Source organism: Sceloporus occidentalis, unplaced genomic scaffold (assembly GCF_023333645.1).
Source record: "Sceloporus occidentalis isolate IW3139 unplaced genomic scaffold, rSceOcc1.0.p SCAF_22, whole genome shotgun sequence".
NCBI classification, from domain to species: Eukaryota; Metazoa; Chordata; class Lepidosauria; order Squamata; family Phrynosomatidae; genus Sceloporus; species Sceloporus occidentalis.
The window spans coordinates 3986557-4014131 of record NW_028317002.1 but is presented as its reverse complement, the minus strand read 5'-3'; the positions used below and the strand labels follow the sequence as shown (position 1 = coordinate 4014131).

At 39.9% G+C, this 27575-nt stretch overlaps 1 protein-coding gene across 1 annotated transcript; it reads left to right on the top strand.

Annotated features, from left to right (window-relative positions):
- Positions 1-27360, top strand: LOC149300904 (myb-binding protein 1A-like protein). Its single transcript, XM_089484473.1, has 28 exons — positions 1-207; positions 790-885; positions 1293-1376; positions 2077-2151; positions 4563-4670; positions 5067-5257; positions 5689-5856; positions 7091-7208; positions 7596-7885; positions 8008-8118; positions 8222-8347; positions 8570-8776; positions 9147-9255; positions 9876-9969; positions 13506-13514; positions 15046-15197; positions 16012-16095; positions 17286-17444; positions 17545-17709; positions 18954-19114; positions 19410-19544; positions 19993-20065; positions 21381-21503; positions 22480-22548; positions 24042-24155; positions 24862-24963; positions 25719-25870; positions 27057-27360. Exons 1-28 carry the CDS (start codon positions 1-3, stop codon positions 27358-27360), a joined length of 3786 nt encoding a protein of 1261 aa, XP_089340599.1.
- Positions 27361-27575: the final 215 nt, after the last annotated feature.

The window sequence follows — 27575 nt, the reverse complement described above, 5'->3', positions numbered from 1 at the left end:
ATGGCCGAGGACGGCAGCTCGTGTATGGATACCGAAGAGCAGACCGTGGAAGCGGCACCGAAGCCAACGCCGTCCGCAGGTGTTCGCGGGGTCCTGCAGCAAAACCGAGAGTTCCTTGACTTCTTCTGGGATATAGCTAAGCCGGATCAGGGAGTGAGACTTGCAGCTACTGAAAACCTCATCAAGTACCTGAAGTCCAGTGAGAAGGTGGGCGATCAAAAAGTGGATGAGCAAGAACAGTTTATTGCGCTGCCTTTTCTGATGAGCAGTAATGAATCTGTGTTGGTCGTTCCAGCAGCACCCGGAATGTATATGCTTTTTAGGGTTTGCTGCCCATTCTGTATGTTTCGTGTAGTTATTAATGATTGCTGTGCCGCATGTAGCCGAAGGCCGCACTTACAAGCTGCATAATTAAATGCCCAGGCTGCTGGATCTAGGCTTGCATAGGATCCGTTTTCTATTGTAATGCAGGACCATATAGTGGTACCACCTGTGGCTTCCATTTGTTTTGTCTGTAATGCCAGAGGGCTGAGCGAATGTTGCAATTCCATGTAACTGTAAAAGGCTAGAATAACAATTCTTTGATCTGTTGCAGGTCAATCTTATCTTTGTAGCCCTGTGCGACACATATTACACCTGTACTTAGCCCCTGGTAAATAACGTGTGTGTGCGCGTGCCAATAATGCGTAAAAGCCTTCATGTTATGTCTATGCCATCAGAGCTTTAGTAACTTTAACGTAATAAGGAACAGATCCGGTTACTGTTAACGTTATTTTTCTGTCGTCATAGGAAGATGAGCTGCACTACGCTCTTAAACGCCTTGTTGAAGGACTGGCTGCGACGCGTGAAGCAGCGCGTCCGGGATTCAGCTTGGCCCTAGCACAGGTTTGTTTACTTTATCCAATTTTATTCTTGTAACAAACAGACCATGGGCTATAGACAATATCGTGGAATATTTTTCTTATTCAACGCCTCTAAGAATAATAAAAAACAATTTTTTCAGAGTGAACATATCCTTTACGTGCTTGAATCGGGCCACTGTATTAATCTCTACCCCTCTGCTCAGTAGCTGTTTCAGGTAGCCACAACTGTTAAAAATACACCACAGGGTTACCAGTCAACACTCTGGAGGCCAGAAACCAATTAGTTAAGCCATCGGATCAGAACATATATATACATTTAAAGTAATGACATCAGTATTCTAAATTAAACCGCAAGGGATTTGGATACGTTGCTATATAAGAAAGGGGCTTATATTTCATGTTGCCATTTGGTATGCTGTTTTATTTCAGGTTCTGCAGAACTTTGAAGACATCACACTATTCTCAGTATTAGAACAAATCTGCATGAAGCACAACCCTGCAAACATTAAAAAGGTAAGTGATCATCTCTATAGCATCCTTAGTTTGTGTTACAAAACGACTTGTAAGTGATGGGGATCCTGATAAACATACTAGAAGGCCTATAGATCGTTCCGTGATGAATCAAATCTGACAGCAGCGTTTGCTGCGTGTAACCCAGCAGGAGAGTTGTAGTTTTAACTGGCTGATTATGCTTAGCATTATGAAGGGACATCAGTGAGCTTTTGCACCAACAATTTCTTGGGTTGCCCATTATTATTATTATCTCTTATTTATATAGCACCAACAATTTATGCAGCGCTTAATACAATACATAAATTCAAGGGGTATGACAAGACGAGAATTGACAGACTAAGACAAACCGATACATTAGGTGGAGAGAGCCCTGCTCGCAGGCTTACAATATTATAAAGCATGTTCAGACCGTTGAGATCATGACCGTTCGCTAATCGAACTATGTGTTACTTCAAACTTTGTAATGCATAGAGAATTATGAGAGTTTAAACTGCAATTCTCCTGCAAAGTCCTCTGGCAACTCATGCTTTAGTGGCTAAAACCCCAGGGAATTTGTGAACTGCTCTTTACCAAATTACATTTTTGTTGTTTTTTCTGGATATTATTGGGGCTACTTGCTGCTGTCATGCAAAAAAAATCCCTTTATCTAGTCTGAATTCATATATTTAAGCGTCAAATCTTTTTTTTTTTCCTCTTTCAGAAATTGGTGAGAAATGCCTGCTTTGGCAGCTTCTTTGGTGTCCTTGCACTATTCCAGTCCGGTCGTCTTGTCAAGGTAAGAATAAGGCTATACAATGCACCCACCGCTTATTTTCTGTTTTGTACCCAATTATTCTAACTTGGCTGCCGTTGTGTTTTCAACATATATCCCACACATACAAGCTCCCATCTTAGTAATAGAGCATTCAAAATATTCACCGAAAATTCAGACGTATTTAACCCCTTGATGACAATTGCCGGTCCGGGCACGTCACGGAAAAACAAGTCGTTAACGACAAATGACGTGCCAGGACCGTCATTTGTTAAAACAGGTGAAAAAAATCGATCCGTGATCGCTTTTTTCACCCAAACGGCGTTGCTGTAATGCCTCGACCTCGAGGCATTCAGTATCGGCACCAGGGGCCATGTCTGGCCCCTCCCCGGGCGTCAAGATCTCCCATACAATGTATGGCGGCGGACCCCCGTTTTAAAAGCGTTTAGGAGGTGATCAACGATCACCTCCTAAACTTAAATGGTGTCGCTGGAATGCCTCGATCAGGAGGCATCCAGCGACACCAAACACTTACCCTAGGATGGACTGTGACCGCTCCGGAGAGCGGTCACAGACGCAGCTGTACGCAGTCTTCACCATCCGCAAGATGGCGGCGGCCCGGGAAAAAAAACAATAAAGATGCAAAAGTTCGCTAGAAGGTCTCTACATGTACTGCATTCAACCATGCAAGTCAATGGAGCCCAGCTTTCTAATCACAGTGTGATTAGTAAAAATAAAATAATAATTAGAAAAAATTGTAAAAAAAACAATAAAATGTAAAAATAAGTTCCCTCAGGGGAACCTTCAAGTTGAAAAAAATGTTAAAAATGTTTTAAAAAAGGCAAAAATTTTTTTTAATATATATATAAAAAATATATTTTTGTGAGCAAGTCCTAAAATTAGCACATTAGCTTAAAACAATTCTCGCATGGAAAGAGTTAAAATACTGGCATATTAAATGCCCATGGGGTGTCTACTTTTAAAAAAAAAAATGTATGATTTGATGGGGTAAATTCAATTGGCCGGATTCAACAATGTCCCAATTAACACGGGGGGCCACACATCTAATTTCCAATTAGAAAAATGCACACGTACCAAATGTGGCCTTTTAGTTCCCCCCAAAAATGACAAACCCATGCATGTGGGGTATCACATGCTGCTGAACACATATTGGGGTGTCGTGTGACAGCGGCATATACCAGGAGCTGTAAATTCATACATAACATAGGTGTGTGTGGGAAAAATACACACAAAAGAATACTACTGCAAACTTTGAAAAAATTCTGGTGGTAAAATGTGTGCATGCAAAGAGTTAAAATACCAGCATTTAAAATACCCTGGGGAGTCTAGTTTTCAAAAATATATGACTTGATGGGGTAAATTGCATTGGCCGGCTTCAAAGATACCAGAAATGGCACATGGGGGGAAGAATTACCAGATTTGGAAAAAATGGCTTTGAAATAGCAAAACGCTACCTGTAGTTTTTGCCCCATAATGTGTAGGAAAAAAAGCAAAAAAACAAAAACATTGGGTATTTCTAAACTCAGGACAAATAGTAGAATCTATTTAGCAGGTTTTTTCATTACCTTTTATAGATGAGTAAAAGATTTTTCAACTAAAAGTTAGAAAGTCATTTTTTTTCTAAATTTTTCACCATATTTTATACTTTTTTTTTTCAAAACAATCAAAACAATGTCATCTAAAGAAAGCCCTTCTTGTCCTGAAAAAAACAATATATAATGTGTGTGGGTTCAGTAAACAGGAAAGAAGAAAATTACAGCTAAACACGAGCAGCGCAGAAATGTTAAAAAGGTCATTGTCACGAAGGGTACAAAAAGTACACGAAGGGGTTAAGTTGTTTTTTGTGTGTGTACAAAACCTATTTTAGTAGATGTTTTTCTGTGTGTCTTCCCCCCCCCCCCTCCTTGTTTTATATATCTGCACAAATTCTATATTTTGGGAGGGGGGGGGCAAGTAAGGTGTTCTTTTGAAACCATATTCATATATGGAAAATATATATAAATTTAATGAAAAAAAATATTAAATTGGGGACACAGTGAAGCACTGTTTTCTTATCGTTCTGTCTATATTCCAATTCACAAATGCTGACGAGGTGAGGCAGGGTGCAAAGGGTTACAAGTGTGACCTGTCTGCCGTGACCCGTACATTTGATTCTCTGTAGAAGCGATCGCATGCATGTATATACGGGGATGTGCTGTAGATCGACCTGGAACGGTCATGTAGGACCGTTTTGGTGATGTACCAGATATGTCATCGGTCGCAAGGGGGTTAAAGCTTATATCTGGAACTCGATTTCATGTTTACATTTTCTGTGTGATGCACTTATAGGCTATAGATACATGTCCATATTGTGGTCTGTAAGAACATAGACGATTGTGTTAGCTTTACTATTTAACTGTAACATTTAATTGCAGGATCCAACAGTGCTTCTACATTGTGTGCAGCTCTTACAGAGCCTGGCTCAGTATAAAGAACATCTCAAGGATCTACCAACAAAGACCTTGGTGGATATCCTAACAGAGGTTCGTTTCCACCTTATGTTTGCTTATGGACAGTCGCTGCAATTGGTTGGCAGTGCCTCATACATATATATATATATATATATATATATATATATATATATATATATATATATATATATATATATATTATATTTCTTTCGTAGCTTAGTACACTTGATGTTATTTAATCATAGCAACCAGCTATTACCAGTATAATTCGCTAATATTAGCATTGTTGTTGCAGGACAAGCTCACATGTAAATCATATATGTTTGTACTAATAAACATCCACTCACACAGTGCTATAAAAATGGGAAAAATTGAATATCATAAGTAGTGTCTTAATGTATAAATTGTTTTTAGTTCATTACTTTGTCTGAACGCGAACCTAAAAGTGTTTAACCGACTCTGTGCCAGGTCCCAGAGTCGACGTTCGAGGAAGTGTTGTTCAAGGTGCTCCGTACAGACCTGGCGTGTGCTTTCAACACGCCAGAACAACTCCATCTACTGCTTGTGGGGATGCAAATGTTTCCTGGGGTTCTTAAACCAGCCAAACTGAAGAAACTTCTGGGCTCATCCAGAATAACTACAGAGGAAAATATTCCCAAGTGAGATATGACCTTAACAAATGTTCCCCTTTCAAATGTTTTTCGCTGCATGTTTCAAAACAAGGACAAAAACACAATCGTTATATCAGAGCATCTACGTTGATGGCAACGTTCAACTTAAACAGAATTTGACAGTTAAAAAAAAACAAAAAAAAAAACTGCGACTAAGGTCCTTGCAATGAAGATTTAATGTCCCGTTAAATCAAAAGCTCTGACTGTTTGGATTTAGTCTGTAAGCGCTACCTTTTGTGCTTTCAGAATATAATTATATCATTTTAAGAAAATGCTCATACTTTGTCTTGAATACAAAGTGTGTTGATAATTCCCTTTTGATACAATACATTATAATGTGTTCTAGATATATTCCAATTTTGAGGTTTGTAAATAAAAGAAGCTTAAAAATAACTTGCCCCTTATTACCTTGTCTTCAGGTTGGTGGATCTTTTAAAAACAGCTGCAAGGTCTGTTAAGAAAGAACAGTGCCTGCCAGGGGTAGCAATGGATCTGATGCGGATGGCGTTTAAGGAGGAGGCTTTTGAATTGTTCTGGAAAGAAGCGGTGGAGAATGGCTTGCTCAAGGACCAGTCCGGGCCATGCAAGTATGTTTCTTAATGGGTCCAAGCGACATCTGTCTCATGGACATTATGCAACCAAGTAAAACGTGGTTCTGTAAATGGAATTGGCAATTTAATGAATTCAAAAAATACTAAATGCATTGACTGTCATCTTGTGCTTGCTCTCTGGAATATTGCTGTTGCTGTGCGTAAGCATAAACAAGCACAGATGATGCCTTATGCAGTTTTGTAGCATCTGTTCCATAAACTTCTATCTCTCACAATATGTTTTGGACTATAGTAAGTAGAATTTTTTCTATTATGTCTTCTATGTTGATCCCCAGTACGCGAAACATTAACATCTCTGACCTGTCACATTAAAACCTAGATAGCACTGCTAATGTTTAACAGTAGAATGTCATGTTTCATTTTTGTTTCGTAGCAAAACTTTAAGAGCCCTTTACCTTCCCCAAGGGGATCATAGGGTTGTTTCTGTTGAAAGCCTTGTGCTTTGCATGTGTCCACATCCTTGTCTGTCTAGCAAACAGTAGTGCATAATTACACTTTGTTAGTGATGCATTGACCTGCGTGCTGCGCCTGGGCAGGTGCATGAGGTTCTCAGCGCATGCGCCCTCTGAAAAGCAGGGGTCTCGTCAAGCGGGGAACCTAGCACGAGAGGTGAAGTCTATGCCGGCTGAGTCTCCCGACCTTCTTTGTTGACTGCTTCCGTGTTCCTGCAGCTTTGTTTCTCTTGTCTCTTCTTGTTCGGTCTTCTTGCTTTGTCGTGAGAGAGCCACTGCAGAAATTACTTGGACACCCCAGCAATCTGCATTAGCAGAAGCACATACAACCAGTTGATGTTCCATAGTAAGACTTACAATTGTCAATCTTATGGAAGCTAATTTTCAAGCTTACGTATTATAGTTAGAAATCGATTTTAACAGCATGGAAGAAACATCTAATCTACTAGGAATATTTTGTGCTGTAAAATTGCCAGACTTTGTTTGGACTTCGGAGTTGTATTAGATTCAGGATAGCCATTGATTCCCTCAGTGTTAACATCTACCATTTCTACCACACTTAGCTTTTTTTCCCTTTTAACCGAGTGTTGTCGAATTATATGCTTATAAAAACTCATTCCTTCGCACTTTATATATGGTGTGTATGAATGTGTTGATGTGATTTGAAGAGTAGAACAGTATTTGTTTGTTGGTGTGGTCTTTTGCGCGTAGGGTTCTGTAGCCTGAATTATGTCTAACCTGCCTTCTTGTTTTCCTAGTTACATGTGCTACAGGTTGCTTGGTGCTTCTCTTCCTCATCTGGATGCAGAGCAGCTGCAGATGGTCCTCAGAAGTGAAGTCATGCTACTCTACGGATCTCATGTTGTTTCCACTCAGGTATTACCTTAGATTAAGTGTCTGTGAGCGCAAATTGCTTAATGTCCTGTTTAGTATGGAAAACCATGCTTTCACCTCAATGTGATCGAGGGGGCAAATAACTTTTCACATAGCTGTATGAAGTCACATATTGCCTATGCACTTTAACCAGTTTCAATTGACCTTAGAAAATAGTGTGCAACTTTCAAAGTAAATTCTGTCAGACTAACTGATCGGAAACAGCCAGACCGCAAATGTGGAATTTTTGAACTTTAAGGTTCCATTTAAAAAGATTAAAACACATTTTTAAGTTCAGTTTTTATTAGCGAGCGAACATGATATAATGTCAGGTTTCTCAGAGATGTTGATCGGATCTATCTATATATAATTATAATTTTTATTCTTTAGCCTTCTGACAGGTTCAAGTTTGCACCCGAGATGGAAACCTATGTAGATGCGTTCCTGAAAGAGTGCCAGGATCCCGAGAAACAGTCAGCAGTGTTAATTGGTTTCACATTACTCACCAACCAAGGATACCCGGTGATTCCCAGCACGTGGAATGTGATCAAACACCTGAAGCCCCCTGCTCTTCAAACATATATTGATTGGCTGAAGAACATGTTCACCCAGCCCGATCTGAAGGCCTGTTTGGATTTTAGCACCAAACGGCAGAAGGAGAACCAGGAGCAGCAGAAATCGTAAGTCTCCGCGGATCGCCCTAAATACTTAGTTTTGTTTACTACAATACAATTAATCTTCTTTGTATTTTAATATTGAGAGAGCTGATGGTTTCAACCGTTATTCCGGCATTCTTTTTCAGAACTGACCACTACGTGTTTCGTTTGAGAAAATGGATTATCCCACGGCTTACTAGCATTGTAGACAATGCCTTGGTGAAACGGACTGAGGAGCAGGTGATGGATATTGCAAGGTATGTAAGAAATGTTTTAAGCCTTTGCTATGATGTGTTACTGGGTTCTGTATTTTCACTAGAAGTAGGATATCATTGTGTTCTTTTGTGTTTTTATTATCAGGTTTGTTTTGTTTCATGCATTCTTTAATGCTAAGAAGCCTGTGTCGGATATTTCGGAAACAAAGCCAACTTTGACCGTGCCTTTAGACGATAAAATACAAGCATTGGTGTCAGACGCCTTTTTCAGGTAAAACATTTGTTGTTTGAAGCTAAACGGATGACTGAGCCCGTACAACAAATCACCTGCAGAATGATGCTCTACAAGCATTACTATGCTGACCGAGACATCGATTGAAATGTTCATTTGGTGTTTTCCATATCTCTTTAAGTTGCATATTAAAAATAATTATATGTTAAATATTCCTCAGTGGACTTTTGCAAAGTGATCTATTTTTTCCCTTTTCCACAGTTTATTGTTTAACTTGAACTGCATGGCTGTAATCGGAGACAGTGATGCGGCCAACGCTGCGAGGCAGAAACACTTGGTGGGAATCACCGCAGACGGCGTTCTATGGATTGAATGCATGGTGCGCTATGCGAACACCCTGTTGTCACGTGGAAAGGTGGTGACTGCGGTGACACCATTCACTAAACATCAGAAGGAAGCCTGGGATCGGTAAGACATTGACTTTTTTTTTTTGTTTATCCGTGTTTATAATTGCTTCGTTGTAAACAAATGTTTTTTTAACCTACAGTTTATGTGCCACTACCTCCAGTTAGTTATGTAGTTAGGAGTAGTGGAGGTCAAAGTGATGTCAACATAACGACCAATGCACCATTTCCTTAGTTGCCATGGTGACAGGGCCACTTCCCCCAGAAATACTATTTTTTTTTTTTTTATTATTTCATGTCATAGTAAAGGTGTATTACAGTGTGTCTTTTGCAATTCCTCCCAAAATTTGTTTCACAAAAAAAATTAACGTTTTTCCATACAATTGTGGCAAACTCCATCAAATGAATTAAAAATATACTCATTTCACTTCTAGAATGCTGCAGTATGTGGACGATTTGAAGAGGAAAATAAAAGATGATACGAGTATGCAGACGTCGGCTTACCAGCAGTTAATGCTGCTGGTAGGAATACACCTGTTTAAGGTAAATTGATATGCACCACCTTGCTCACGAGGTGATATTTATTAGGGGAGATTTTGACCAGGAGGAGAAAAGATTGCATGCTTAACCACATTGTGACCACGGTGTCAAACACTGGTCCTTTGAGACCATGAGCACATAAAATATCCTCTGTCCCATCACGCCCTACTCCTGGGCGATGAGTCTGGCTGCTGGATCCATTTATTATTATTATTATTATACTTTATTTATAAAGCGCCGACAGATTCTGCAGCACTGAATTAAGGAGGTCTGCCTCACAACCAAATCAGAACTGCCAGAAGACTTCCATTTCACGCAATTCCTGCTATAATCAATTTATTCACATAACAAACCCATTGCTTATAAGCATTGGAATTGCCAGTAGATCTCATTCTCTCCCTGCCACAAACAGCTGGCGAAGCATGGAGAGGCAGATTAAAGTGTTTCAGCATAAAAAGGAATACAAATAGCGTCTTTTATATTGGGAACGTGTCTGTTTCTGTATCTTCGTACTTGGTTCAACCAATTTTTGCTGACCTTTTCATGTTCAGAAGCCAGTGTTGCATTTAATTGATGTTCTGCTACATGTGAAATGCTAAACTTTAACACTGTGCTTCCTTTAGACGCCAGACGAAAGTATAGATCTCTTGAATGATATTCAGTGTTGCTTAAATAAGGCCCAGAACAAGAAACCCAAGAAATTAAAGAATAAAGAAGGTATGTTTCTGTGTGAAAATTCAGCCCACTTGTATATAATTATGCTTAATGTTTCTCTCTCCGCTTTTACAGCTTATTTGTGTAAAATACATATTTAGCCAATGGATAACACAAATAAATGTACACAACCGTTAAAATGTTTGGGGTCGTTTAACTTTTTTTTTTCTTGTGATCAATTAGCCTTTTAACCTTAAACTTGGCTTAGCGAACACAAAGTGGCATTGGAACACAGGAGTGATGGTTGCTGAGAAGAGGGCCTCTGTGCGCCTATAAAGATATTCCATTAAAATCATCTGCTTCCAGCTACATTTAACATCTATACTGTATTTCTGATTAATTTGATGTTATTTTAATGGGAAAAAAAGCTTGCTTTTCTTTCAAAAACAATGACATTTTTAACCTTTAAATGAGTGTATATCTACATAAAGCTGTCCCTGCATGTTGTATGATTCACTTGGTAATCAGTGCTGATTTACTACAAATGTAGTTTGGTCGGTTATAATACATACAATTTACCACTTTTTCAAGAGTCCTGAAAGGGGGGGTGCGTACTATACCCAAGAACACATTTATTGAAATGTCCCGCGTATTAACCCTGCCATTGCCAGTGACCTCCCCCTGCTGCACCATTGCTCCATGTGGCATTGAAGGAATTAACACTTGTGTCTCTGGTCCCCACCTTCTGGGGACCGTGTCACAGTCAACCATGTGCTCCTATTGAGCACCAGCATTTAAGGAATATTGTAATGGTGGTGATTAATAATTTAAAAAAAAAATCTTCAAAAGCGCTGACCTACAAGTCAAAGGTGCTTTGCTATCTGATTAATGACTCCTTAGGTCATTGATCAGTCTCACCGATCATCAACCGGTGACCTAATCTACTGGGTGCTTTATTATACGCAAGTACTTAATTTTGTCCTACTCACTAGATTTTGTTACGCTATACCTGCATAGTATACGCACATGTGTGTTATACCTCAAATTTTGTAGTAAATAAAGATTTTACTGATGCATATCCCCTAATTATTATTACAGTGCAATCAGACATAAATATTTGTGTATAGGAAAGACTTAAGCACCTAAGTTGATTAAGGCAAGTTCCGACAGTAGAGTTTATTATTATTATTATCCTTTATTTATATAGCGCCAACAGTTTACGTAGCGCTTAATACAATACATAAATTCAAGGGATATGACAAGACAAGAATTGACAGACTAAGACAAACCGATACATTTGGTGGAGAGAGCCCTGCTCGCAAGCTTACAATCTAGAGGGAAATGGGGTGACAAACATAAGGCATAGAGAAAGGGTGAGAGGTATTGTGGGGGTTGTATCGATGACAAGGAAGTTCTAGCAGCTAAGAAGGTATGCTTCTCTGAAGAAGTGGGTTTTTAGATGTTTCTTGAAAGTTGGGAGGGAGGGAGAATGCTGAAGGTTCCTTGGGAGTAGATTCCAGAGATATGGGGCAGCTCGAGTGAAATCTTGTAGACGGGAAAAGGAAGAGGTGATGAGTGAGGAGGAGAGCCTTAGCCCATAGGAGGAACGTAGGGATCGAGTAGGAGAGTATTTGCTAATGAGGTCAGAAATGTACGGAGGAGCAGTATTATGGATGGCCTTATATGTCAGTACCAGGATCTTAAATTTAATTCTAAAGGTAATTGGGAGCTAGTGGAGGGTTTCACAGAGGGGGGAAGCAGAAGAGGAGCGACGTGCAAGGAAGATGAGCCTAGCAGCGGCATTTAGGATAGACTGTAAAGGAGAGAGTCGAGACAGTGGAGTGCCAACCAGAAGAGTGTTGCAGTAGTCAAGACGGGAAATGATAAGGGAATGAACGAGTGTTTTTGTGGATTCTTGGGTGAGGAATGGGCGGATACGAGAGATGTTTTTTAGGTGCAAGCGGCAGGATTTGGCGAGGGACTGAATGTGAGGGATGAAGGAAAGGTTTGAGTCAAGGATGACCCCAAGGCATCGGGCCTGGTTAGTAGGAGAGATAGTCGTGTTGTTAATGGTGATAGAGAATTCAGGTAGTGGAGTGGAGATGGAGGGAGGGAAGATAATGAGTTCAGTTTTAGAAAGATTAAGTTTCAGGTAGTGTTGTGACATCCATGAAGAAATAGCAGACAAGCAATTGGTAATACGGGACAGGAGAGATGGAGAGAGATCAGGAGAAGACAGGTAGATTTGGGTATCATCTGCATAAAGGTGATACTGGAGGCCAAATGAGTTGATTAGTGTGCCAAGAGAGGAAGTATAAAGAGAGAACAGCAGAGGGCCAAGGACTGAACCTTGGGGGACACCAACCGAAAGTGGAAGGGGTGATGATGTCTTGCCAGAGAAGTTGACAGAGAAGGAACGGTTAGACAGATATGAGGAGATCCAGGAGAGAGCTGTATCTCGAATGCCTATAGAAGCAAGTGAGTGTAGAAGAAGGTGGTGATCAACAGTATCGAAAGCAGCAGAGAGATCCAGTAGAATTAGAATAGAGAAGTGACCTTTTGCTTTGGCAGAGAGCAAGTCATTGGAGACCTTTGTTAGAGCTGTTTCAGTAGAGTGAAGGGGTTTGAAACCAGACTGTAGAGGGTCAAGGAGGGAATTAGAGGAGAGGAAGTTAATGAGGCGGTTGTACACAATCCGTTCAAGCAGCTTAGAGATAAAAGGAAGCAGAGAGATAGGGCGGTAGTTAGTCAAACAGACGGGATCTGAGGAAGGATTCTTTAGAATTGGTGTGATTAGCGCATGCTTGAAGGCAGATGGTACAGTTCCAGATGATAGATTAAATAGGTGGGTAAGTGAAGGACCAAGGGATGGATATAGAGACTTTGTGAGGTGTGAAGGGGTGGGGTCGAGGGGACAGGTTGTTGGGTGAGAGGAAGAAAGAAGAGTGGCTATCTCTTCTTCGGTTGTAGGGGAAAAGGCAGTTAGTATAGTAGGAGTGGAGAGAGTGGTGTTGAGTGGTGTAGGAGGGAGTTGTAAGGAAGAGAGGTCTTTTCTAATAGTCTCGATCTTCTCTTTGAAGTGGGTAGCAAGATCTTGGGCAGTGAGAGAGGTTTGTGGTGTGGGTGTGGAGGGACAGAGAAGGGAGTTGAAAGTAGAAAAAAGGCGTCGTGGGTTGGAAGAAAGAGGATATGAGAGTGGAGAAGTAGAGCTGTTTGGTGAGAGAGAGGGCAGAGTTGTAGGTGTGGAGCATGAATTTATAGTGATTAAAGTCTTCGCTGGATTTGGATTTTCTGAAGTAACGCTCAGCCGTGCGGCAGCACTTCTGAAGAAGCCGTGTGGTTTTGGTATGCCATGGTTGGCGTTTAACTTGTCGGGGGTAACTTGTAGTAATTGGAGCTATGGTGTCGAGGGATGAAGCAAGTGTGTTGTTATAAAAAGAGGCTGCTGTGTCTGGGCAGGAAAGGGTTAACATGGAAGGTAAGAGAGGTTCAAGTGAGGCTGACAGTTGGGTAATGGTATTGTCTGGTAATGGCCTACAAGTATGAGGTGAGCGCTGTAAGTATGTCTTGTTAGGGGTTAGCACTGGAGAAAAGGATAGAAGGTGGTGGTCAGACAGAGGGAACGGGTAGATGGAGAAGTCTGAAAGGGAGCATGATCTGGAGAAAACCAGGTCAAGTGAGTGTCCCTCGGTGTGCGTAGGGGAATTAGTCCATTGAGAGAGACCAGAGGAGGATGTTAGGGAGAGGAGTTTGGAGCTAGCAGAGTTGTTAGATATATCTAAAGGAATGTTAAAGTCACCCAGAATAAGACAGGGGATATTAGGAGAGAGGAAGAAAGGGAGCCAGGCAGAAAGGTGGTCAAAGAACTGCGAGGTAGGACCTGGAGGGCGATATATGACAGCAATTTGAAGAGAGAGTGGAGAGAAAAGACGGATTGTGTGAGTTTCAAAGGAACAGAATGAGAGGGAGGGAGGGCTTGGTATATTCTGGAAGGTGCAGTGAGGTGAGAGAAGGATGCCTACACCACCACCCTTTCTGCCATCAGGCCTAGGAGTGTGGCTGAAGTGTAGTCCTCCGAAGGAGAGTGCAGCAGAAGCAGTAGTGTCATGGGAGGGGATCCAGGTTTCAGTAAGAGCTAGGAGGTTAAAAGCATAGGATAGAAAAAGGTCATGTATACAAGCAAGTTTGTTGCATACCGAGCGGGCATTCCATAGGGCACAGTTAAAGACGGGAGGTAGCTTAAGGTTGGAGATGATAGGAATAAGATTGGTTAGGTTGCGCATGTTGATTGAGTTTGCTGGTTAAGAGTGATGGGAATAGGGAAGACTATGTGGGGGACAGGAGTAGTAGAGCAAGTATAGGTAGGTTTCACATATAAAGGTTTAGTGTAGAGGTACTGGGATAGCTTTGACGGCAGAGAGATGGGGAGGGATAGGATCTGGAATGCTTTAATGGGGAGTAATGGGTAGTAAAGGGATCTACAGTTTGGTGCCCTCTACTGGCGTGTTCCAATAGAGCTGGTACTTAACTGTCTATATATTAGAACACCACTGGGGCGGGTGGGAGAGGGGCAGGGAGGTATAATAACAATACAGAAAACAATAACAGATAATAAAGGAGATCTCTTGGTCCACTCTGTATACCTTGTAGCAAAGTATGCAGGTTTGCTTGGGCTTCAGTTGATTGTGGGGAACATGAAGGTGGGTATTGCAGGTTGTGAGAGCTTGTAGCAAAGTATGCAGGTTTGCTTGGGCTTCAGTTGATTGTGGGGAACATGAAGGTGGGTATTGCAGGTTGTGAGGGCTTGTAGCAAAGTATGCAGGTTTGCTTGGGCTTCAGTTGATTGTGGGGAACATGAAGGTGGGTATTGCAGGTTTATCAGTGTAACATCAATACAACTCTCACAAAGAGGTGCAAAATATATTTGTGATTAAGGTTTTGAACACGGTACAGCCGCATAATAGTGAATGATCTTAATATTTGTTGTTCATTCAGGGGGAAAAAAGGATAGTTATTGCTAACTCCCCATTTACTGAAAACACCCATATAGTTGGTATTATATGTCACAGAAAGTTGAAGTACTTGGTTGGTTGTATGTATGATTCTTTATATACTCAAGGTGTCTTTCACCTTTTACAGATGAACAAGAACCTGAATGGGTAGAGGTGATGGTGGAAATTCTCCTGTCGCTCTTCTCACAACCAAGCAGACTTTTCCGACTGGTCGCAAAAAACGTTTTTAAGAAGATCTGCCCATATGTGACAAAGAGTGCCCTACAGCTGATATTAGATGTAAGTGGGATGTTATTTTGTCTCCTTTCCCTACTTTTAGTGTTTTTTATTTAGGCCGTCAAAGAAGCCACAGTGTTTGTATCTGTCCCGTGTGTTCTGCATTATATTTCCTTTTTCGTTTTGATTCTTGTATTTATGTGTAGGAAACACTAAGACACAACTTTGCGGTGTGTTTTGACTTGCCAACCCTTGTGAGCATCTATTGCTTAATTGCTTCATCCGACTCATTGATTAATATGTGTTCTGCCTTTTTTCCTGCCCAACTTTTATTCAGATTCCAAGGCTATGTAAATAGTTTTTCATATCATGCCTTATTATTAAGAGAATTGCTGTGAATAATGTTCCTGGGGTGGAAGCTGATATTTTTACTTGCTAACCAGTTGCCTGAAAACGAGATTACAAAAGTTCTTTAAGATGACCATATGGATAACCAGGTCAAATTCCCGCTAGTACTCATTGTACGGCCATGAATAATCTGGTGAAGCATGTGAATAAAAGGTACTTTGGCCCTTTACAGAAGCTGACTGTTGGACAATGTAGTGCGTATGCTTATGGTATTGTTTATTTGACTAACTAAAGTAGTCTGAACAACAATCTTCTGTGCGACATTGCATCCATGTATAAAAAGTAGAATACCAGCACAGGTATTGTTCTGGCAGAAATAAATTACGGAACTTGTATAGAGTATGCCTTTGCGCAGTCCCTTGGCTAATCGATGGTTGCTTTTAAGCTTCTAGCCAGATGATTTGTCTGTGGAGTCGAAAAGGAAAAATTGCATACCCCATGTTCTCAGCTTTAATATTCTACTGTTCAGGTTCTTGATTCAGAAGAAGATAACGAGGAAGGTGCGGTCGTGGTTACTGATGAAAAGGAGAATAAGAAATCGCTGGATGACCAGGTGAATTTATTTATTTCCTCCCTTTTAGCGCTGCCGCCTGTGCCCGGAAGTGTCTTGACCTCCGGGTGCCACGTGATTGGTGTCGGGGAGGGAGCAGAGCAGTTATTCTGTCTGGGGCAAGTGGGAAGCATCAACTCATTGGTAATCGAAAAAAATATTTACTGCTTGACAAATAGAGGTTATGTTGAATTTACTTAATGCTGCAATGAGTCTATGAACTGTTGGTAAGATTGCACTCCAGCTGCTGCAATATGTTTTCCTGATTCATATACTACACACTTTTCCCATCACTGATCTCTGTTGTCTTATCTGTGAATTACATTTTACTACTTATGAGACTTAACATCTATGTATGTGTAGATCTCTTTTGTGGTTTGGATTTCAGCTCCACATTTAGGTCACTTGTGTGGCTGCACATTGTTCATGAGCTAAACAAAAGGCAACCATCACTAGTGCCTGTGACTTTTTACTATACGACTGCCTGTCTGTAGGTGTTGCCAGTTGAATTCTTGTGTGTCTGCCTTTTGAGCGTTGTGCTTGTTTGTGTGTGCCTGTGAGGTGACATGTTTTCATGCACACAGTAAGATACATACACACACATAATCTAACAATTTTACACACGCTAACATATTTATTTACACTTATACATGCACAGCCTACCTTTGTGGGGTCAGGAGGGTGTAGGCCAGTGTCAACTCTTCTGCTCCCTCAAGACCTGGTGCTCACTTCCCAATGACCAAGCAAGGTGGCCCAGCCTAGTAAAGCAGTACCGGTCGTACCCCCCTGTTGGCAGCCCTGGTTGTGAGTGGTGTTGGAGCACTGTCATTTGTCTGAATTATATGAACTCAACCTTGATTCACCATTTCCATAATTAGTGCACACATGCAAATTATATAGGATCTCCTTTTGAAACCATATTCTTAATACATGATTGCTGTAGTTTATTGTGAAAGTCTTCTTTTTTTCTTTTCATTCTTGCGCAGTTCATGTTGCACATATGAAAATACACAAAACACATGAGAATCTGTGAAAGTGTTTTAGTGCTTAATATATACATTTTCTACTGCTAGCTTGGCATCACTGAAAGTCCTTATTAGATTCTTGATCAGTATGAATGTATACAACAAAATACCTGGAACCACTTTATGCCAATTCTATTCTTTCTGAATCCTTATTTTCTTGCTACCCAGGAGGATGATGACAAGAGCAGCTCAGATGGGGACAGTGAAGATGAGGCGTCTGGGGAGGAAGGAAAAGATACTGATAATGAAGAGGACAATGTCACTGAAGATGTTAATGAAGCTTTCCGTAAACAGCTGATGAATGTGTTGCAGACTGGCAAAGCCCTGGTCAGTGGTGCTAATGTATCAATATGCAAACATACTTTTTTTTTTTTTTTTGGTGTAACTTTCTAAAAATGCCCTGGAATTTATATTATCAATATTATAGGAGACGGAGGAAAGTGACGAGGACTTGGATGACGAGGCAATGATGGCTTTGGATGAAAATCTGTCAGCTCTGTTTGCTGAGCAGAAGCAGCGGATCCAAGCCAAGAAGGATGAGAAGGCTAAAATTCGCAAGGAGAAGATACTACGCAAAGATTTCAAAACAAAGGTCTCTATGAATCACATATACCTTTAATATCATCCCGTATTGATATTTTCAACTCAATACATCTTAGTGTGTTACTATAAAAATATAAAACCTTTTCCTTACAGCAGATGTGCTGAGGGTTAAGACAACGAGGGATTTCAAACTTGTGGGGTGGGAACAACTCTATGCTGAAGAGAATACCAAACTAATGTTTGAAGAAGCCAAAGTTTTGTTTTTTTTCCCCCTAGGAAGTTTAATAAATGGCAGCGGTTTACTTTTTGGGGTAACGGTCGCAGATGCAGGGCTAGTACCTCATGGTGGCAGAGTTGTGGGCATGAAAGGGTTAAAGGAAAACCAGCCCTCTGGCTAACTCATTGCTCGTCCTGCAGGACCCAGACCCTAACAAAGACCTTTTCATCCTGCGACCCCAAAAGTCCTCTTTAATGTTTTACAAATACTACCTAAGGAGTCTTTGGTAATCCTGTTAACTACTTTAATTATAGAAAAACCCAATTTGGTTAAAATTTTAGATGCAAAAAAAATGCTCATATATATTATGTATTGCTGCAGTACGAGACTTAATCTGAGAGACTTGCTGTTAAAAGGGATTTGATTCCTGATGGCTACAAGTTGATCTGGACATCCTACATGGATCCCAGACTCTTGGCCTCGCTTACAGTGTCCATGCGGTTAAGAGTTGCTTGATGGGTGCATTTGTCTTTCATCAACCCCTACTACATTATCTCATGCAGCTTGCTGGTGTGTTACCACAGCTACAGTAGAAATATATTCCAGCCCCACTCATTCCCCATACACAAAAGTTAACAGGGTGAGAGACCTTCTACCCTGTGTCTCCAGTCTTTACAGTTGAGGGTTCCTTATACCCAAACACTTCTAGGGTTTAATCAACCTTTGCTGCATGACATCATTTGGCTAAATCATCTTTCTCCATAAATGTTAGGAACTGGCTGTAGGGGATGTGTCCTGCTTAAGCCAGGTGCTAACTTATTGAAAACCAGTCTTTGAATTCTAGATGTTTGTGGCATAGGAGATTTTCATGGTGACCATGGAGCATTTAAAGGTCGTTTTTTTTTTGTTTTGTTTTTTTTGGTGAAAAGTGTAAATATTGTGCAATATCCGTGGGATATTTTACTATCCCTTTTCTATTGCTAATCACTGATCTGCACAAGATGTTTGGAACATAATCGTATAATTAACATAACCCCATGACCTGAACCCTTTTTATAATGGTGTATTGTACACAGGTGCTGGACCTCATCGAAGTGTTCATTAAAAAGCAGCCTCAGAGTCCCCTGGTGTTCAGTATCATTGAGCCACTGATTTCCGTGATACAGCAAAGCATGAACTCTACAACATCCACCCAGCAGGAGCAGGATTATCTCCGGAAAACCGCAGACATCTTCATGTATGTATCTAGAGACTTTTTTTCACTTTTTATCACTTAGAGATTGTTTATATGTAGAGACAACCTTTCAGTATATGATTTTATGTAGAATTCATAATACATTTTTGAATAAGAATTTATTTTAACCTAATGTGGAAAGGTTGAGAAACAAACAGTATTTCTTACTTCAACTTTGGTTATTCAAATAAGCGGAGTTCATTCTGTCTGATTTTACAAATGTTTTTTTTTTTACTTTTTATTGTGTATGTTGGTACTTGAACTCTGTGTTTAATACTTTCTTTACCATCTATGATAGGAATGACATAATGAAAGCCAAAAGATATTGCAAAAATGTTTCTGAGTTAAAAGAAGACTTGCATGCGATGATGGAGAGGTTGGTGACTGGTGCTTGTAAGCAGAATGATTCCTCGGTAGCTTTGTACTACTTCAGGTGAGATTTTTTTACCGGCTTCCATTTTTCTTTATGACCCATGAAACCTAGACATGGCCATACTACATTCATCTCTTATGTATATCTTCCATATGTCTGCAATATATATTATAGTGGACCAGCAGGCATGTAGATAAAATGTAGAGTCACATAAACCACAGAGCTCCCTTCAGCTTTATTCAGAGAAACATTCCTTTAATCTCCCGGCTGTCTGAGGTTTGCCTTTTATTGTTCATAATTAACGCACTCGAATGACATGTTTCATTTCTGTTTGGCCAATTACTTGGTCTGTCGTTTCTCAGTGATCCTGTTTGTAGACCTACGGTCTACTATTTGTAGTAGGCAGCAAGATGCAAAATATTATAAAGCTGTGTTTCTTAATGTTGTATGAAATAATTATTTCAATGTGCCACTTAAACTGTTTCTTTATGTCCCCCCTCCCATTTAGTGCATCATTATACCTGATGAAAGTGTTAAAAAACAGTCCAACTGATCAATCCGAACAAGAAAAAACTACTAAGGTATGTGACAAGCTTTAAGTATGTAGAAAACCGATCACAGCACTAAGCCAAGTTACATGAATGCTGGGTAGCTATTCGAACCTTAGAGCCCAGACCTTTAGCAAAGGAGGTGGATAATGAACTAGTGACCCGCTGTAATAGAAGTACTACCTGAAGCCCTTGCTATGTTCTCCTTGTTCATCGTGAATTCAACAACTTCAGTCCCAGGCACTACCGTTTGTCCTTGCCTCAGCCACACGTGTCTTAACGCTGCTGTAACTTCTGAGGCTTTGTAAAGCAGCGTCTGAGAATCTTCTACAAATTCAGGTAACAATAGGACTTCAGGACTTGGGATGTATTCTAAGCAATCCTGTCTTCAAGCTTTCAGAACAGCTGTGTTTCTGGATTTAAAAATACACCTGCTTATAGAAGACATTTCTTCCAGATGGAAGGACTCATTCAGTGGCTATCGTAAGAATCAAGTCACTCCAGAGTGACCGATCTGATCATCAGCAGTTTGTCCTACTGCAGAATGTAACTGAGAGCAGCTGACCTGGAAGCAACTCAGAATTCCAGTTCAGTGCGACTTGGTCCTCACAAGCCTGTTGGGACTGAAGACTCGAGTATTAACCTCTTCAATGCCGCAATCACATGATCAAAGAGGTTAATGCTGCGCAATCTCCGTCCAGGACTCTAAAAAAAATAAATAAAAGGGGTGTGTGTGATTGTCTGTAATAACCATGATTTTACAGTATGCATCGGAGAAAGTGCAGTCTGAGTGAGAATGAAGCTTCTCGGACTAATGACATCCATGAGATATGTTCTGTTCCACAAAAGACATCTCCAAGCTTTCATACAGAATTTCATGTGGTTTGAGATCTTCCTGTTTTTTGAGGGGGAAACACCTCCTGATCTATTTTCAGCTGCTGCATAGTTTGTTATAATTGTCTTGGTCAGCAAATTAGGAAACTAATGTTAATGGGTTTTAGATTTTTTTTTCTTTTCCCCATGGGAATGTCCAAGGGTTCTCCTGACTTGGACCTCCTTGTTTGCTGTACCCAGGGGGATACCAACAGTCACTGATAAGGACCATGAAGGTGAAAACGTGTATGGGGTTGTTGGCACCTTTACGGAGCAGAAATTTCATGTGCCTAGATTCTAGACTACTCTTGTTTTTGGCTTTAGTCTGATATGCAGATGGAGCTTTTGCCTCTAATGGCCCAAGTGAGCCAACATGTGAGACTTTCCTGAGCAGGGATTAATGTAAGCACTGCTGTGTGTGGAGTTAAAAAGCATATACCTAGGAGGCTCATATTTTGATCGTATTTCTTCCTAGGATGGATGTCTAGATGTCCCTAGAGTGATGCTGCTCTATAAGGAGGCATTGAAGAGCTTTATGACTAAACGAAAGAGTCCCCTTACTGGATCAATGTTTGCTGAATTCTTTGAACGGTTTCCAGTAAGTATATGTTGGGTACATATAGCACAGCGCGTTCCCACAAATCTGACTTCAGTTTTAGCATCAGACATGTTTAATGCATTACCCAAAATGTCAAAAGGGTTACAGGTGCTGTCCCATTTAGATAAAACATTAGGTATTCTGCTATATCACTTGTGTTGCCCCATAAGATCACTCTCAACCTCCTAATAGATGGTAAGAGTAGGGCCCTGTTGTGTCTCTGTGCCAATAGGTCTGTTGTCAATTATAATATTGTTTTGTATACCCCTGATTGTAACAAAAGTTGACACTCAATGTTCCTTATTTTGTCTACATAGGATTATTACATTTAATGTGCCTATGGCAGCATCATCTCTGTGCTGTTTTAAAGTCCCGTAACTGTAGCCTGCTTAGAATGAAACATTACCAAGACAATATGAGCACCATTCCACATTATTATTTCCAGGCATGGCTTTTACATTTGGTGATGGATGTGGTTCTTCTTGCCCTATCTGGTTAACCATGGTGAGGGTTGGAGGTATTTATAGTCGCTGTACAGTAGCTTGAAATAAACACATTTTATGGTGGAGTCTTCTGTGAAAGTCGCTGCGGTCCCCATTCCATTTAGAGTTGGATTGTTACAGGTCCTGTACAACCAACTTTTATTTTTTTGGGGGGCAAAAATGGCTTATTGTAAAACTGTCTCAAGGACAGAGGGCAAAATTCCAGTAACGTTGACTTTAGGCCGTGACACTGGTTATCAATCAATTTATATTCTGCAGTGCGTTTTACTTTGAAGGTCAGTGAACGTTTTGCTGTTAGTTTAGCCTTAAATTATTCATGCCACTTGGTATAACAGGGTAATTAGTAACATTCTTATGGTGTTTATTCACTATCCTTCCAATGTAGGTGTAATGTAAGGTGTGTTTATTGATATGTGAAGATAGACCCGTCTTTCTTATTCACTAGTTTATTATTGTATATTTTATCTTTGCAGTTTATGTGCGACTCGTTGCTGGATATCATCTTGAAATCTGTTACAGAGGCAGCCAGGCAACACCAACAAGTGAGTGTGGAGAGAACTTTCACATTATCTGCTAACACATCTCCAGTGCTTCACAGAAGATCAGACACAGTGTCCCTGGTCGTTAAATTTTTGTAGATACTGCTACGTACACATTTAGCGTTAACAATTAGAGATGGATAGAGCTATATCGGTCTAGCCATAAACCACGGTCAATGGAAATATTTCAGCCCTGGTCACATTCCTCTTCTGCGGGAAGTGGTTAGTTGGCTCTCTATCAGGGCGTAGTTAGTTCTGTGATATTTCTTGCCCTTTGTGAGTTTATTTTTTTATAGCATGTCATATACTACAGCACTGTGCAATGGGTAAACGGGACATACCAAGGAGTGCATAACAACAGTTTATACTTACAGAAACAAAAGGTCCTGCTCAAATAATTTCACAATCTGGAGTACTAGTAATTTGCTTGTCTTTACTAGTCCCTTTATTGTGCTGAAATAACGTGCACCTGTCATACTATGTAGACATATAAATTTTCACTGTCGTGAAAGCTTTTATATCTTGTTGCTGCTTTTATATTATAAATTCCTTAAATATTTTATTTATCATTTTAAAGTTCACAAGCAGACCATATCTTTACAATTCCACAAATTAAAACATATAAGTAATACAAAAATTATATTGCAGAATTCATCTGTATCTATAGTACCAGGCTGCTAATAACTCGGGTCTATTATGGGTAACATTAGCCTTTACATTGCCAATTACAACATACATCTATCATACACATTCATACGTCGTGTGTGTATATATGTATGTATATATAAATTATTCAAGAACCAAAGTTATCATTTTCCTATATACCATCCTCTAATAGTTTCCATGGATCCCATATTTTATTAAATTTATCAAGATTCTTATGTTTATAAAAAAAAAACTTTTTCCATTGATACTGAATTTGTTTAGTAACTGTCTTCCAGCTGATTGAGCCTGCATCTCTCCAATGCCTTGCTATGCAGATCTTTGCAGCAAGGAAGATATGAACGATTTACAATCCTCTGGGTTTGCCGGAGTCTCTACATCTAGTCCCAAATGAAATAGACTGTTTCAGTGTTCTGTATTAATTTTTGATTGTAAAGCCAGTGTTTATTACCAATGAGGTATCTCGTGCTATCTATATTGTGGGTTAGGTGAAATTAGACAACCAGTCTTATTGGACAAAATATTATGTCCCTTCATAAAATTCTTTCTTGCAATGGAAAATTGACACATTCAGTGGAACAGTAGAGCTGTATCTTAATTACAATTAATTTAAAAGAAAAACATTGATTTTATTAAAGATAAAATATCCTACTACTTTACTAGATTTCAACATACCTGTATGCCATTCCTCTTAATATGTTTATACTGAGCTAAATTGGCTAATTTACAAAAATGAAATATTTAATATAAAATTGGATACTTTACAAACAATGATATGTTTGGGGGGCTTTTTTTCCACATGGATTAAACAGTTAATATCTTGTCGGTTTTAGGGGGAGGCATGTGCTCTTCTCCAGAAGGTCCTGCACAACGGTTCAGTAAGGCACGCCATGTCTCCATCTCAGTGGCAAGGTTATGTTCAGGAAAGTATCAATCAAGTTATGAAGGTAAGCATCATTATGGATTTAAGCACAGGCCATGTGAACTCAAAGCCAGTAGGAACAGTGAACAAAACCGACTTTATGGTGCTGTTTTAAATAGCTCTTTAATATTGGACTTGTTGTGAATAAGTAAAGGATCGCACAAACATCCCATCGCACACCAGAGTGTTCCACGAGCCTGACGTTCATGATGTCTTGAGTATTAATGATGCGGCCTTAACAATATAATTGCATGCAACTGAAAGAAGTTCTAAATCTGATACAAGATTATGGCTTTCAAGGTCTGATGCCCACAATAGTGTGTGTGTGTATGTATATATATATATGTGTATATATATATATATATGTGTGTGTGTGTGTGTGCCTATGTGTATCATATTCGTACAAAGTTGCTGGCCAGAACAATTCTTTGACAAAACTCGTTCGTGTTCTGACTAAAGCTAAGGTCTGTGGACTATTAGTTGTTTTTATCCTTATGCTTTCATAGATGTTGTTATGTTTGCGTCAGTAATAGTTCTGCATGCATATATGACGTTATCTTAAAATAATGGTTTAATATCTTTAGGAACACACTGCACATTTTGTTCATAGAAAAGTTGGGTACTCCTTGGCAAAACTTTTGATGCTTAAAGAAGAAAAGAGGGAGCGAATTGGCAAATGACTAACTTGATATTGTGGCAGTTTTCCTACTAAGTCTTTTTACTGTTTCCAGACTCTGCAAGGTATGAATGAAATTAAAGTGAAAGCTGACCAGGAAAAGCAGATTAAGTGCTTTGATTTGCTGAACCTCCTGATAAAAACTATAAAGAACCAGGTATGTGAACACAAAATTAACCCCATTATAAAACAGATCTGTAACCCGGTTTTTGTTTTTTTTGTTTTTCTTCATGCTGTTATCCTGTTAAGTTGTTCATATTCTATGGTGGAAGCATTTGTGTCAACATTAAAAGGAGGAGCAAAGAGAAGAGAGATTAAGTGAAGTACTCTGCTTTATTTGCTCCCATATTAGATTTAATTCTGGTGATAGTGGGGGGGTTTGAGAGTAGATTATGTATTTTATTTAAGGGAGATGGGATGTATACGTTCCGTATTTGCTCAATTATAAGACCCCCCCGCGCGCCACACACACACACACTTAATGCATCTTAATGAAAGAAAAAAAAGAAAAGTTCTCAATATAAGAAGACCTGGTTTTTTTGCTTTCAAATTCACACTCATCCATGTTCCTGTCTCTTGGCTTTTCTTCTGCATCTGCTTTTCCGGGTGTGGGCTCAGTTATCCAGGTACTTTTGCCAAATGCTGGAGCCTCTGCACACTCCCTCTTCCCCAATCGGTGGAACGGAGGTAGAATCGCTGTACCCCTGGTGCACGCCGTACCTCAGTCCTTTTGCAGAAGGACTCCAAAACACCAGAATATTTTGCAGACTGGTTCATGTTGAAAGATAAGCTTGAGTGACAAGCTTAGTTGTGTGGCTGTGCCACAGCTCTGAGGTCTGAAAAAAACGTGTACCTGAATTATAAGACAAGGTCTTTTTTTTTCCCGTCATATACCGTATTTCCTTGTTTCAGTACATGTTGGATGTTTTACAGAATCTGGATATCAGCCTCACTGAGTTGTCTACATTCCTTGAATCAATGACCGAGCATGAAGGGTTTGGATTATCGACCTGCCAGAGACTAAAAGACATGTACTGGAATATCATGAAGCTCCTAGGAGTTCCGTACGTACATTTCTCATGCCGCTTCTATACTGGTATACAGTTGTGATCAAAAGTTTGCATACCCTTGGAGAATTGGTAATATATGTACCATTTTTTTAAGAAAATGTGAGTGAGCAGGCAAAACACATCTTTTATTTCTTATGGGATTCGTATTCAACTGTAGGTTATAACAGAATGGCTCAATCATAAAACAAAGCATGGCAACAAAGAAAAAATGAAATGACCCCTGTTCAAAAGTCTGCATACTTGACGGTGTTCGGTCTTTTGTAACAGTTGTCTGTGGCCCCAAATTCTTGCAGGTGGTATAGCTGCCCATTCGTCATGGCAAAATGCCTACAGGTCATGCAAAGTCTTTGGGGAGATCTCAAGTGTGTGGTTCATGCAAGACAAGCAGAGTGGCTCTGTGATATTAAGGTCAGCAGATTGTGATTGCAACTCCAGAGCCTTAAACTTTTCCTGCTGTAACCTCTGGAGGGTCAACTTGGCCTTGTGCTTAGGGTCATCGTCGTGCTGGAAAGTCCAAGAGCGTCCCATGTGCAGCTTTCGTGTGAAAGAATGCAAATTGTCTGCCGGTATTTTCTGATCACATGCTGCATTCATCTTGCCATCGATTTTTCACAATATTCCCTGTGCCTTTAGAGCTCACACCCCACTTCTTAAGTGATAGAACAGTACTGACTGGCATTTCCAAGGCTTTGGATTTCTTTTTATATCCTTTTTATAGACAGACACTAATTGCAATTTAAAAAGCCACAGGTTCTGGAAATTAACCTTTTAATTGCCATTTTAACCTGTGCGTGTCTCACCTTGTGTGTTTGCAATAAGGCCAACATCCAAAGGTATGTAAACTTTTCATCAGGGCCATTTGGGTGATATCTTTTATCATTAGGATTTAAAAAGGAGCCAAGTAACTATGTAATAATAAATGGTTTCAAATGATCACAAGCCTTAAATAAAATCCATTTTTTTGCCTGATCAGTCATATTTTCAAAGTCAATGCCAACATTTCACATTTTCTGCCAGGGTATGCAAACTTTTGGGCACAACCGTACCATAAAAATCTCTTCTAAAGACTTAATTGTGGTCTTTAAGTGACCCATATAATTGTTTGACCTGTAAATGTGGAGACTAAAAGGTCTAAGGAATACTTGAATATTTACAAATTGTATTTTTATGCTTTTTACAGATATAGTAAACCACAGAAGAGGAAAAATATGGAAGAAATGCCCCAAAATAATAATCCTCCAAAGAAAAAGAAAGGGTTCTTACCAGAGACAAAAAAACGCAAGAACCGTAAGAAGACCCCCACGCAAGAGGAAAAGCCTAGTGCTCCAGCAGCCCCTGCAGAGAATGGAGATCGCCCTAAAAGGAAGAGAAAGAGAAATAAACGGAAGCCTGGACAGCAGCAGACCTCAGATGGTGCTACCCCAAGCATGAAACACAAATCTACCGAGAAAGCAAAAGGAGGCAAAGCAATAAAGAAAAAATAAGGACATGACAAACTTGCTTATATTCAAAAGTGATATTTTTAGCCAGAAATTGTACAGTGTTCCATACATTGTGTGTTTTGGATTTTTTTTTTGTCCTCTATTGAGCGCTACAGAAATTGTTATAGTAAGATGTGTTTCCTTCAAAACTTAAGCAGGGATTATTTTTTTATATCATACAGGACCTTGGTTCATTATAAATAAATTGTCCTGCATAC